This window comes from Haliotis rufescens, unplaced genomic scaffold (assembly GCF_023055435.1).
Source record: "Haliotis rufescens isolate VD_foot unplaced genomic scaffold, xgHalRufe1.0.p SCAF_4, whole genome shotgun sequence".
Taxonomy (NCBI): domain Eukaryota; kingdom Metazoa; phylum Mollusca; class Gastropoda; order Lepetellida; family Haliotidae; genus Haliotis; species Haliotis rufescens.
In genome coordinates this window covers 992,155-1,007,116 of record NW_025964112.1, presented here as the reverse complement: position 1 = coordinate 1,007,116, position 14,962 = coordinate 992,155, and the positions used below count along the sequence as shown (strand labels likewise).

The 14,962-nt window shown below is 42.6% G+C and overlaps 1 protein-coding gene across 3 annotated transcripts; it reads left to right on the top strand.

The window, feature by feature from the left end:
• Positions 1–3,524: 3,524 nt before the first annotated feature.
• LOC124150354 (beta-1,4-galactosyltransferase 3-like) lies at positions 3,525–14,613 on the top strand. Of its 3 annotated transcripts, XR_007218068.1 has the most exons (9): positions 3,525–3,761; positions 5,232–5,474; positions 6,029–6,261; positions 6,906–7,093; positions 7,501–7,623; positions 8,778–8,873; positions 9,177–9,365; positions 10,858–13,658; positions 13,697–14,613. XR_007218068.1 is itself a non-coding variant. In XM_048381879.1 (8 exons), the coding sequence occupies exons 2-8, from the start codon at positions 5,288–5,290 to the stop codon at positions 10,880–10,882; spliced, it is 1,041 nt and encodes a 346-aa protein (XP_048237836.1). In that variant the 5' UTR covers positions 3,525–3,761; positions 5,232–5,287; the 3' UTR covers positions 10,883–14,613. The 3 variants fall into 3 exon arrangements, 2 of the variants coding, with proteins under 2 accessions (XP_048237836.1, XP_048237837.1); XM_048381879.1 differs by having other exon boundaries at positions 10,858–14,613; XM_048381880.1 differs by lacking the exon at positions 3,525–3,761 and adding an exon at positions 3,768–3,885 and having other exon boundaries at positions 10,858–14,613.
• Positions 14,614–14,962: the final 349 nt, after the last annotated feature.

The window sequence follows — 14,962 nt, the reverse complement described above, 5'->3', positions numbered from 1 at the left end:
GTGAGGTGGGGTGTGACAGTGCCTGGGGCGGAGGAGAGATAGTAATGTCGGGTATTACAGTGCATGGGGTGGAGGAGAGATAGAAGTGTGAGTGGGGTGGGGGAGAGATAGTGGGTGGGGGTTGACAGTGCATGGATTGGGTGTTACACAGGGTGGGGTGGACGGGGTAAGATAGTGAGATGTGGTTGGGTGGTGGGGTGGACGGGGTAGATAGTGAGATGTGATTAGGTGGTGGGGTGGACAGGGTAGATAGTGAGATGTGGTTGGGTGGTGGGGTGGACGGGATAGATAGTGAGATGTGGTTGGGTGGTGGGGTGGACGGGGTAGATAGTGAGATGTGATTAGGTGGTGGGGTGGACGGGGTAGATAGTGAGATGTGGTTGGGTGGTGGGGTGGACGGGGTAAGATAGTGAGATGTGGTTGGGTGGTGGGGTGGACCGGGTAAGATAGTGAGATGTGGTTGGGTGGTGGGGTGGACGGGGTAAGATAGTGAGATGTGGTTGGGTGGTGGGGTGGACGGGGTAAGATGGTGGGATGTGGTTGGGTCGTGGGGTGGACGGGGTGAGGCAGTGAGAATGTAATATATGCTCAAGGGTCTGTATGTAGAAATTGAATAATCAGTCAGTGCGTTGAGCATGCAGGGTTGCCTTACTGTTATCGTGAGCATGAAACAAAGTTGTTTTCAGAACTGTCTGATTTCACAAAAAAATCTTCACAATTCCATTAAAGGTACTAAACCTCTGGTAAAATGCAGCACTATGATTATACTTTGGGAGTTGATTTGTATTTAACCTTATGAAGTTGTACCAGGTGCATCTGTCGGGCCTGGTGCGGTTCTATCTCGACCGGCGACCTTTGATACTCAACACCGTCCTACCACGCAGTTTGCACAGAAACCATTATCAACAGCATGGCTGTCTTAGTTCTGTATCCTTTCAAATATACATATAGACGTCATTTCAAAACAATAAATTTGCATGTAGTTGCACTTAATTTACTGAAAATAGAAACGCCAGTATAATCTCCCGTGTCCCCCATTCTAAGTTATTACTTGAGTTAGGTTTCCCGAAGTGATTCCCCAATCCTGAAAAGTGAAAGTGTATATGTGTACTGTTTTCCCACACACGTGGAGATTCCTACTTCTAGCATGTCTACACACAGACTGACACACGCGTCTTGTAACAACACACTACATATGAGTGAGTGAGTGAGTTGGGTTTAACGCCGCTTTTAACAGTATTCCAGTTATATCGTGGCGTGTCAGCTTAATGTGGGAGGAAAGCCCGAAGTGATGCAGGTCTCAGACATTTACCACTTCGGTGAAACCCACGAGCACGGGTATGGTGCTGACAAACCTAGAAACATAATTGGGGCGAACCGGGATTCGAACCCACAAACATAGGTTTTTGGCGTGCCCAAGGGACGCAACTCTGCACAGCGAATCGCGGCGCCTTAGACGACTGGGCCCCCCGTGCCCCCCTGGACTGTATATTGTACAGGTTGTTGGTGGTCCAAAGCCAGAGTTCCCTAAATGTCGAGAGTAAACTACCTCACCGCAACATCAGAAGCTGTCGCCTTATCACTAAACACATTTGCAACGTGAGTAAATTCAAGGTGAATTAGCTCTGATTTGGTAATCGATTGGGACGGTAATATATTGTATTCTCAATCATTTTAAAATGTAAATCTTGCGATAGGTTTTATCTCCATAAGCGCATTCATAACGTGAGAAAGCTCATACTGTTTTCATGGTACATTTAGAAAAGAAATTCCAACAAATGCAATATGTATACATCAGATTTGCCGTCCCGTGCCGACAGCTTTACGCTGGGATAACCGGCTCAGCTACTGTCGGTGCAATAGAGGTTTTCACCCTGGTATTCGCGCCAGCGCAGGTTGGTATGCGACAACATAAATTCAACCAGGCGTTCGTACATAGACTTGTTTAAATACCGCGCGAATCATTGCGTGATATCATGTGTTCGCAAACATGGAAACTCCGTGGGTATTCCGGCTCAATATCGTCCATATATGGTTGGCGTGAGAGGCGACTAAATGGGTCGCGTAAGAGGCGACTAAAAAGACTAAGAAAAAGAAGAGACTAAATGGATGGGGTGGTCAGGGGTGGTCATCATACCCAGATGGCAAAGATCGTTTGGTTAAAAGTTATGGTATCCCATGGGTCCGCGATGTTCATTATGTCAATCACTGGATTGTCTGGTTCAGACTCAATGATTACATATTGGAGTATTGCGACTAACGGGATCGGGTGGACAGGCTCGCTGACTTGGTTGATATCGATGCTCATGATGTCAATCATTGGATTGTCTGGTCCAGACTCGATTATTTACAGGACGCCGTCATATAGCTGGAATATTGCTGAGTGCGGCGTTAAACATCAAACAAAACAAAGCTGATTGCAACAAACAGCAGCAGAGGTGGAAAACAAAACAGCATGGTATAAACAGTTTATATCCTGCATTGTTTTCAGTTGTCCAACAAGTAATATTATTTTGCAACAGTGTATGTTCGTCGTGCACATGATGGTCATAATTGAATGCACACAGTGTTCTACATTGTAAATGAAAGTTCAACCCTTCCTCTTCATCATACAGTGACGAATCTCACGGTGTTGTAAACTTATTAACGTACTTGTAAAATATTCCACGTAGTCATGAAGCTCAAACAGACGAAAAACATAAATAATATAAGCCTTGCAGTTCGTAAGTTCTGCCGGGATTCTGAAGAACATGTACCAAATACGCAACTGCATTTATCTTTTTGTTTGTATGTTGTTTAACGCCGCACTCAGCAATATTCCAGCTATATGGCGGCAGTCTGTAAATAATCGACTCTGGATCAGACAATCCAGTGATTGACATCATGAGCATCGATCTACGCAATAGGCATACGATGACATGTATCAACCAAGTGGTGTGTGTATGTGTGTTTGTTTGTGTGTGTGTGTGTGTGTGTGTGGGGGGGGGGGTAGTCCAACCCTTGCGGGCACTGGCAGCGGGCTCACACCTTTGGTCATTTGGACGAGGCGTCCGACCTCGGATCAGTAGGTCCGCGGTTGAATTCCCTGCACGGGACTAGAAGCATAACTTCTTTGAGAGGCATTGGAGTACAAATTGATGATAAGATTTATGGATGAACTTGTTTGATAACGCTTTTAGAACCTACATCGAAACGTCGCTCCTAATTGTAATAAGGATCGAAGTTGTTCATCGATAAATCTTATCCTTACCTAGGATACGTAGTTTAATTTGAGAGGAGTAACTAACAGTAACTAAAAATCGGGAATACTGGGGATCTGACAAAAGAAAAACTGACATTAATCGGGATACCGTAATCGTAGCTACACAAAAGCCGAAAGAGGATACATTTTTACGCGGTTTGCTACAGTAAACTTGATAATTATCTCCCTTACAATCATGACGGTGACGATACAAACTGTGCCCTGTGTGATGTTAGTTTATTTTAAGCGTAATAGCGAAGATATCGCGAATGAAATGTTTTTTCCCAAACGCTTTCTGTTGAGGAAAGACACAAGGGTAGTTATGGAAAGTGCGCAATATAGTAACTGGTTGTCTCACATCCATGTTTGGCTTTGAACACGTCAAAGGAAGGAGTAAAATTACACAAACACCGGTCTACGTGAGAGGAAAACAAAAACACAACATGACTGAAATATAGATCTCGATGTTTCGATGTTCGGTTCTTTTTAAGCTCGTTTTTCCTTCATGTAGATGACACGGGTAAGATGTTACAATTACTCAGTAGTCCTCACACATCCCAGGTGAAAGTAATTCCTCAACAACGTGCTATGGAACAAATACAAAGTTGTCAAGCATTATTTACTGAGTACTCTATTTCCGGAAGGTGAGAATGACAATGACATTCTTCATATTTAACCGATGTTGACAAACAACGTGACACTGGGTGCGGGCATACTAGACGTAACCGTGTCACGTCTTTGCAACATTGTTACTGAGACGGATGACATAAAACACCAACCCTCGTAACACTGTTACTGACAGTGCAACATGCTTCAGTGTGGGGAATAACGGAGACATACTGCCGTGTAGTTAGAATTAAGCATGTTGCATCATGTTGTCTACTTGAATAGATCTATTAGTTAGTTTGGATATAACAGAGGTTAATACACGATTGTGTTATTGGATGCTAAATATTAAGGATGTGAGGTATTACCTGTATATAGGTAAATTGAGGTTCATTCTTTCAAGGATACGTATCCAGTATCATTTTTTCATGCTCGATACATTGGGTGATGTCAAATGACTATTTTTTAATATTATTTGCTTGACAAATGCCTTCGCTGACTGGGAGCATTCATGTGGGCCCCAGATGGCTGGATTAATTGACTGAGTAAACATTATGTTGTACCAGCATTCTTCAGTTCTCCCTTGTGCATTGCAAAATAGTATGATACACTTTAAACCTCCAATACCCATCGCTACTAAATATCATGCATCAGGAATAAACATTGTATTTTGCAAGGTGTTGCATCTAAAGTCATAATACCTTATTCAGGATACTTGCCAAACCTACAAGCATGACAACCTCTTTATCATATAATGTCATTCTTAAATTATTCTATCATTAAAATAATCTCGTCCCCAAAAAATCGTACCTAAAAAGTGCAAGTTGTCCAGGAATCATGGGAATGTTCACATTAGTGTATTATGTCACAATGTCAGTGATTAGTCAGTTGGATAGTGGCAACAGTTAATATAGTTCCAACCGAATGTCTTGCAGACAGTGACATAACCAGTGATAACTAGCATTAAGAAAAAAAATTGCCTACAAATAACTTTTCAAGGTAGTTTAAACACACAAACATCTTTACAATGACTGTCTTTCGCGGCGATACAAAGGTCCACCTGCTTGAGTACTTGCCCTTCATCAAAGTGAATCTATTCTAGTTAATGAGCCGACTTGTTTGTTTGGGGTCTGCCTGGTCATATTATACTGTCATAACATTATGAAATGCACTCAGATTTCGGGACAGCTTTTGGACGATTTTACACCTGTTAGACAAACATTGTTATGTAAGTTTCAGTGTATTTGATCACTTTACTGTAGTTGTTCAATGTACAGATTTTGAATAACAAACCTGATGCTGGTTTGTTTTTCGTTATTCGAATAATGAATACGAACCCGCCTGCTAACTTGAGGCTGCTAACTTTCATCACTTCACATGACAGATATCCTGTACGGGGAGATAGCCATCAATCCAAAGGGGAGGTAACCACCAGTCAACATGGTGTCCCGGAGTCTGCGGCGTAACGGGACGAACGTGTTGTTGTTTGCGTATCTGTGCCTGTGGCTGTTTGCGTTGTTCAATTACAAGAGTCACTGCATCTTCACCATGCCCGACACATTGCTCCGGATGTCCCAGATCGGGGGCAGCGACGAGGGCAAGTGTAAAGTCCACTTTGACGAACTAGGTACGTTGGGATGCTCTTATTTCTACTTCAGTTACCATGGAATCATCAGAAGACAAACCACCAGATAATCTATTTATTCATTTTTTCATGGAAGAAATAGTGTAAATGATGCATTTTTTTTTTTGTAAACATTTGACTGTTTCCTCTTTGTTTTAATATCTTGATGTTCTGTTTTTCTGTATGTGATAAAAATATATATCCTACGTATCCAGAAATTAAAAATACATATATGTACATCAATGAAGATTATGACTTGATCAAGCTGAAACAATAAACAGTTCTTTGTTGCTGCATCATTTGAAGTAGCCAAAAGAAAATGATTTTCTTAAATAAAACAGTTTTACGCCGCTTTTAGCAATATTCCAGCAATACATGGGGGGGGACACCAGAAATCGGCTTCACACATTGTACCCATGTCGAGAATCGAACCCGGGTCTTCGGCGTGACGAGCGAACGCTTTAACCACTAGGCTACCCGACCGCCCAAAACAGATAATAAAAAAAACATGATGGGTGTATACAGAAACAGCTATATGCATTCTGCTTTGATTACAGAGATTGCCAAAGTGGATATCTTTGACGAGCCGGCAGTTGAAGACATCGTGGCCAGGAATCCCACTGTGCAGAAAGGTGGGCGGTGGAAGCCGGAGGGATGCTCGTCCTGGCAGAAGGTTGCCATCATCATCCCGTACCGAGACCGCTGGCAGCACCTGAAGAAGCTGCTGCACCGACTCCACCCAATGCTGAGGAGGCAACAGATACACTACCAGGTCTTCGTCATCGAACAGGTGGGTAGATACACTGCCAGGTCTTCATCATCGAACAGGTGGGTAGATACACTGCCAGGTCTTCATCATCAAACAGGTGGGTAGATACACTACCAGGTCTTCGTCATCAAACAGGTGGGTAGATACACTTCCAGATCTTCGTCATCGAACAGGTGGGTAGATACACTGCCAGGTCTTCATCATCAAACAGGTGGGTAGATACACTGCCAGGTCTTCATCATCGAACAGGTGGGTAGATACACTACCAGGTCTTCATCATCGAACAGGTGGGTAGAAGATACACTACCAGGTCTTCGTCATCGAACCGGTGGGTAGATACACTACCAGGTCTTCGTCCTCGAACAGGTGGGTAGATACACTTCCAGGTCTTGGTCATCGAACAGGTGGGTAGATACAATACCAGGTCTTTGTCATCGAACAGGTGGGTAGATACGCTACCAGATCCTTGTTATCAGTCATCATGTGATTTTTGCACCTGATAACTTCACCTGTAGTGCAAATATTGATGGGTGTGATAAAAATAACGAACAAACCAATGCCAACAAACAGTTGCCTTGGAGATTGTTGTGACAGTTGTTTCCGTCTCATAAAGATGGAGTGTGCAAACATTTGTGGAACTCCTAATTTGGTATCACATGTTTCAGAGAGGAAGTGACAAGTTCAACCGTGGCAAATTGATGAACGTTGGTTTCATGGAGGCGATGGCGTATGACAAGTTTGACTGTTTTGTGCTGCATGACGTGGATCTGATCCCGGAACATGACAAGAACTACTACATGTGCGACCAGCATGCCCGTCATCTCGCCTCCGCCATTGATGAGATGCGATACCAGTAGGAGACTTCTAGCTATATCTCTTGCTGTATTTGTTTTGTTTTGTTTGTTGTTTAATGCCACACTCAACAATATTCCGGCTTGACAAGCTTGATGAATTGGGTGGACAGGCTTGATGAATTGTGTGGACAGGCTTGATGAATTGGGTGGACAGGCTGGATGAATTGGGTGGACAGGCTGGATGAATTGGGTGGACAGGCTGGATGAATTGGGTGGACAGGCTGGATGAATTGGGTGATTATATGTCATTGTACTCTGAAGGAATGGGTTGTTACTCATGATATCAGCAGTTGGTCTGAGTGATCCAAACAAGCAAACTCTGTGTATGAGTGATCCAAATGAACAAACTTTGTGTACTTGTGATTCAAGCAAACAAACTTTGCACTAGTCATTCATCGTGTTTCAGCGTCATGTACTACTACTACGCTGGGGGAGTGATCGCCCTCAACCGGGAGAACTTCAAGAGGATCAATGGCTACAGCAACTCCTACTGGGGCTGGGGCAATGAGGACGATGACCTTTCAGCAAGGTAAGTCTGTGGAACGTCTATCACTGTAAACATGACCTTTCAGCAAGGTAAGTCTGTGGAATGTCTATCACTGTAAACATGGCCTTTCAGCAAGGTAAGTCTGTGGAACGTCTATCACTGTAAACATGGCCTCTCAGCAAGGTAAGTCTGTGGAATGTCTATCACTGTAAACATGACCTTTCAGCAAGGTAAGTCTGTGGAATGTCTATCACTGTAAACATGACCTTTCAGCAAGGTAAGTCTGTGGAATGTCTATCACTGTAAACATGACCTTTCAGCAAGGTAAGTCTGTGGAATGTCTATCACTGTAAACATGGCCTTTCAGCAAGGTAAGTCTGTGGAATGTCTATCACTGTAAACATGGCCTTTCAGCAAGGTAAGTCTGTGGAATGTCTATCACTGTAAACATGACCTTTCAGCAAGGTAAGTCTGTGGAACGTCTATCACTGTAAACATGGCCTTTCAGCAAGGTAAGTCTGTGGAACGTCTATCACTGTAAACATGACCTTTCAGCAAGGTAAGTCTGTGGAATGTCTATCACTGTAAACATGGCCTTTCAGCAAGGTAAGTCTGTGCAATGTCTATCACTGTAAACATGGCCTCTCAGCAAGGTAAGTCTGTGGAACGTCTATCACTGTAAACATGACCTTTCAGCAAGGTAAGTCTGTGGAATGTCTATCACTGTAAACATAGCCTTTCAGCAAGGTAAGTCTGTGGAATGTCTATCGCTGTAAACATGGCCTCTCAGCAAGCTCAGTCAATAGTTTGCCCTACTGTTTCAATGATACACAGTCATTGTAAATTTGTCAGAAGGACATCCATTTGTCAGCCTGTACTAGATGAACGTCTTCAAAGAACATTGTTAGACTGTAATGTGATGGTGACTGATATAAATGACACACTGTGTGGTTGTGTACTGATATAAATGACACACTGTGTGATGCTGTGTGATGGTGTACTGATATAAATGACACACTGTGTGATGGTGTACTGATATAAATGACACACTGTGTGATAGTGTACTGATATAAATGACAAAATCTGTGATGTGTACTGATATAAATGACACACCGTGTGATGGTGTACTGATATAAATGATAGACTGTGATGGTGTCCTGATATAAATGATAGATATATAATATATATTATATCAGGATCCAGGAATCAGGGCTGCTGCTCACTCGGCCGCCAGAACACATCGGCAGATTCAAGATGGTCCGTCATCACAAGGCATCCCGGGCAGAGAATGGGTGAGACACTCTGGAGGACACACAATAAGCATATGATGCTAGTGTCAACAACAAAAGTATGATATCGCAATCAATATACTCAGCTCAACACAATATGCCATGCTTGATACAATAAGAGTAGTATGCTTAGGACAATAGGAATGGCTATGCTTGAGACAATATAGCTAAGTTGTGATATAACTAGAATACTGTTAAAAGTGGCGTTTAGACCAACTCACTCCTGTTAATAGTTTTTATAATTTCATTTAATCTACACAGTTAATCTACACATTTAATTTACACATTGTTGTGTTTTTCTTATAGAAATCAAAGATTTTTTGGCTGGCGAGCCCGATGGCCAAAGGATGGTCTAAATGACCCTGTAGGGATGAACTACACGGTGATGAAGACGGCGGTGGAGCACCTCTACACCAACATCACCGTGGACATTGGCTACCCACCGCCCGATCTACAGACCAGGTTCGAGTCTGGACCCAAGGAAACATTACTGTGGTAGGTAGTCCCTGTCACCCCCTTGACCAGCTGTGGTCTTTGATTGTGTGACGGCTGACATATTACTAGGTAGGTAGCCCCTGTCACCCCTTGACCAGCTGTGGTCTTTGATCGCGTGACGGCTGACATATTACTAGGTAGGTAACCTCAGTCACCCCCTTGACTAGCTGTGGTCTTTGATTGTGTGAAGGCTGACATATTACTAGGTAGGTAGCCTCAGTCACCCCCTTGACCAGCTGTGGTCTTTGAATGCGTGACGGCTGACATATTACTAGGTAGGTAGTCCCTGTCGCCCCCTTGACCAGCTGTGGTCTTTGATTGTGTTACGGCTGACATATTACTAGGTAGGTAGTCCCTGTCACCCCCTTGACCAGCTGTGGTCTTTGATTGTGTGAAGGCTGACAGGTTACTAGGTAGGTAGCCTCAGTCACCCCCTTGACCAGCTGTGGTCTTTGAATGCGTGACGGCTGACATATTACTAGGTAGGTAGTCCCTGTCGCCCCCTTGACCAGCTGTGGTCTTTGATTGTGTGACGGCTGACAGGTTACTAGGTAGGTAGCCTCAGTCACCCCCTTGTCCAGCTGTGGTCTTTGATTGTGTGACGGCTGACAGGTTACTAGGTAGGTAGTCCCTGTCACCCCCTTGACCAGCTGTGGTCTTTGATTGCGTGACGGCTGACATATTACTAGGTAGGTAGCCTCAGTCACCCCCTTGACTAGCTGTGGTCATTGCTTAACGAAGTCATCACTTTATTGTTGTGATGTTGCCAATGCTATGAAAATGTTTGTAACTCTCCTCACATGTCACCTCACTAACTCACCTCACATGTCACCTACCATGTCACCTCACATGTCACCTCACATGTCACCTACCATGTCACCTACCATGTCACCTCACATGTCACCTACCATGTCACCTCACATGTCACCTCACATGTCACCTCACATGTCACCTACCATATCACCTCACATGTCACCTCACATGTCACCTCACATGTCACCTACCATATCACCTCACATGTCACCTCACATGTCACCTACCATGTCACCTCACATGTCACCTACCATGTCACCTCACATGTCACCTCACATATCACCTACCATGTCACCTACCATGTCACCTACCATGTCACTTCACATGTCACCTACCATGTCACCTACCATGTCACCTACCATGTCACCTACCATGTCACCTCACATGTCACCTACCATGTCACCTACCATGTCACCTACCATGTCACCTCACATGTCACCTACCATGTCACCTCACATGTCACCTCACATGTCACCTCACATGTCACCTACCATGTCACCTCAGATGTCACCTACCATGTCACCTACCATGTCACCTCACATGTCACCTACCATGTCACCTACCATGTCACCTACCATGTCACCTCACCATGTCACCTCACATGTCACCTACCATGTCACCTCATTGTCAGTGTGTTGAAGGATATGTCATATTTGTTTGGCTACATTTGTCACTGCAGGTTTTTGAAGTTCTACTACCCCTGAGAAGTAAATATGAAGATACATCTGTCACTGCAGGTTTTTGAAGTTCTACTACCCCTGAGAAGTAAATATGAAGATACATCTGTCACTGCAGGTTTTTGAAGTTCTACTATCCCTGAAGAGTAAATATGAAGATACATCTGTCACTGCAGTTTTTGAAGTTCTACTACCCCTGAGAAGATAATATGAAGATACATCTGTCACTGCAGGTTTTTGAAGTTCTACTTCCCCTGAGAAGTAAATATGAAAATACATCTGTCACTGCAGGTTTCTGAAGTTCTACTACCCCTGATAAGTAAATATGAAGATACATCTGTCACTGCAGGTTTCTGAAGTTCTACTACCCCTGAGAAGTGAATATGAAGATACATCTGTCACCGCAGGATTTTGAAGTTCTACTACCCCTGAGAAGTAAATATGAAGACACATCTGTCACTGCAGGTTTTGAAGTTCTACTACCCCTGAGAAGTAAATATGAAGATACATCTGTCACTGCAGGTTTTTGAAGTTCTACTACCACTGAGAAGTAAATATGAAGATACATCTGTCACTGCAGGTTTTTGAAGTTCTATTACCACTGAGAAGTAAATATGAAGATACATCTGTCACTGCAGGTTTTTGAAGTTCTACTACCACTGAGAAGTAAATATGAAGATACATCTGTCACTGCAGGTTTTTGAAGTTCTACTACCACTGAGAAGTAAATATGAAGATACATCTGTCACTGCAGGTTTTTGAAGTTCTACTACCACTGAGAAGTAAATATGAAGATACATCTGTCACTGCAGGTTTTTGAAGTTCTACTACCACTGAGAAGTAAATATGAAGATACATCTGTCACTGCAGGTTTTTGAAGTTCTACTACCACTGAGAAGTAAATATGAAGATACATCTGTCACTGCAGGTTTTTGAAGTTCTACTACCACTGAGAAGTAAATATGAAGATACATCTGGAGGGTATCTAGCACCTAGATGACCCCTAAACGAGGACAGAGAACAGACTGGGAGGGGATTGGGAGTGGGTGGGAGTGTTTTTTGGGGAGGAGGTGAGGGGGGGAAGCTTCAGGTGACATGGAAGACTTGAGACTGATATCAGTTTTTGTTTCTCTGGGCTGAGAGGAGTTATTTTGTAGGAGACATATCTGAGGGGGTTGAGGATAAAGAACACATTGCTGCCATGTGCATGTTGTGGAACAGAGTTAGTTTGAACTGCTACCAACATTCCAGTGTAGATGTGGTGGATATAGAGGGGTTGCAGGTGCGGTGGCAATCTGATTGGTTAGAATGTTACACTAGATGGCAATCTGATTGGTTAGAATGTAACCCTAGATGGCAATCAGATTGGTTAGAATCTTACACTAGATGGCAATCTGATTGGTTAGAATGTAACCCTAGATGGCAATCAGATTGGTTAGAATCTAACACTAGATGGCAACCTGATTGGTTAGAAATCTAGCCCTTGAATACTATTTCATTGGTTAGAATCTAACCCTGGATGGCAATCTGATTGGTCAGAATCTATCCCTGGATGGCAATGCGATTGGTTAGAACATATATGTGTTTCAGCTTCCCAGAGTTTAGGAGACGCTGACCTTGATGTTGGATACAGTTTTTCAGACAACTGTCATTAAATTGCTTCTATAGTGAATGGCGGTCAGTATTTTTGTACAATTGTGGCTAATATATCATTTAAAGATATTTTCATGCTTCAAAACTGAAAGTCAAGCCAGACCAATTTCTATGTCAATACTTGAAGGTGAAGGATGCATGGTGCGACATGGAGTGCTTCACTTACTGACATGTCCATGACCTAGCATTCACAATGCTAGATTGAATGACTGTTGATTATACTAGTGTTACACCGGAACCATGTAGAACATGTAGGAGTTCCATATGAGCTCAAAATCACAAACAAGAAGAAAAATATATTCAGTCCTCAGTTGATGCCCTGACACTACTGCCAGGTTTTACCAGCTCTTGGTGTGAACCTTACTCCAGGGTGTCGTACCAAATGATGTCAGCACTAAAGTGATCTTAGCGCTAAGGTGATCATAACTCCCATACCTTAACATAGACTTATGACTGTCGTAGCGCTAAGGTTGTTTTGTAGGACTTTCTACACATGACTGATGTGTGTGTCAAGTGAAAACAACAACAAAAACTGTGATAAGTCTTTGATGTATATCATTGTCATTAGGTACCAGTGCAGGTGTTGATGTGCACAATTGTCATTAGGAGTCAATACAGCTGTTGATGTACACAATTGTCATCAGGAGTCAATACAGGTGTTGATGTACACAATTGTCATCAGGTGTCAATACAGGTGTTGATGTGTATAAATGTCATCAAGTGTCAATACAGGTGTTCATGTGTACAATTGTCATCAAGTGTCAATACAGGTGTTGATGTGTACAATTGTCATCAGGTGTCAATACAGGTGTTGATGTGTACAATTGTCATCAGGTGTCAATACAGGTGTTGCTGTGTACAATTGTCATCAGGTGTCAATACAGGTGTTGCTGTGTACAATTGTCATCAAGTGTCAATACAGGTGTTGCTGTGTACAATTGTCATCAGGAGTCAATACAGGTGTTGATGTGTACAATTGTCATCAAGTGTCAATACAGGTGTTGATGTGTATAAATGTCATCAAGTGTCAATACAGGTGTTGATGTGTATAAATGTCATCAAGTGTCAATACAGGTGTTGATGTGTACAATTGTCATCAAGTGTCAATACAGGTGTTGATGTGTATAAATGTCATCAAGTGTCAATACAGGTGTTGATGTGTACAATTGTCATCAAGTGTCAATACAGGTGTTGATGTGTATAAATGTCATCAGATTTCATAGCATGCATGGGTATTGTTACAGCTGAATGAATGAATATGAGCAGTGTTTTTGTGCCCGTTTATTCATCTTCCCGACAAGGAAGTTAACTGACTTTAAAAGTCATGTTTTCGACCTTGCCGAACTAGGCTAGATTTCCGTGGCTCAATCGTAGTGTCACAAGTGGCAATAACGAGTTATGTCCGTCCTATTGACAAATCAGATTCCATCTATCCTATTACTTGCGTTTGATTCAAACAAAATGGCGGTGCCCAGTCAAGGTCTGATCGATAATAAAGATCTATGTTGTTATAAAACGTGTCTTACCTCGCAAAATGCATCAAATTACAAGAGCACCTTGATTTAAAACATAAAAAGGTTTGGAAAATATCTTTGGACGTTCAGTGGACAGATACAAATGCTTTGCAAATCTTGCAATTGACCTAAATCTGCACGGAAGTTTACGAACCAGATGTTTATTTCGTTACATGATTTTGATTGGACTATGTATAGGCTTGTTACCTAGTTTGGCATGTGTAGAGACTGGACTTTTATAGTCAGTTAACTCCCTCGCGTCAGGAAGATGCCATTTATTTGGTTAATATATATATTTATAAGACCTTGTTAGATACTTTGTTTACAAAACGAGTGGACTTTCATAAAACTGACAGTTTAGAAATGCTTCATCAGTCAACTTTTTGAAAATTAAATGTGGTGCAAAATCAAAATGAAGCCTCTTGCAAGTCTATCTTTATAGATTGACCTGGTTACTGCTGTTTTCTTATGCTGAAGCAATGTACAGAGGTAGACTTGAGAGAGTTGCCTTCTTGTAGCACAGTGATATATGTGTGTGTGACATGAGGACTTTTATGTGGATGATTGTGGCAATAAAGATTTATCTTCAAACATGGGTTTGTTTTAGCTCGGTGAACAAATTGTTTTGTTCTTCCACTTTTGTGTAGACACACAGTCCCTGCATCGTCGTAGGTACATGTCAGCTATAGTGAAGAAAACCTCATCCAAGAAAAAATCATTCTCATTCAATATAGCAGCCATTTTGAAAGCATTCTATTGTCCCTGTAGTCAGAGGTCTATGTGTGATTTGATCCGATGTACGTACATGGTGCTTGATACGATGCGCTTTCAGGGCATGATGGCACACAATCATTCACACCTTCTAGGGACAATGACACACAGCCATTCACACCTTCGAGGGACAATGACGCACAGCCATTCACACCTTCAATAGACCGTG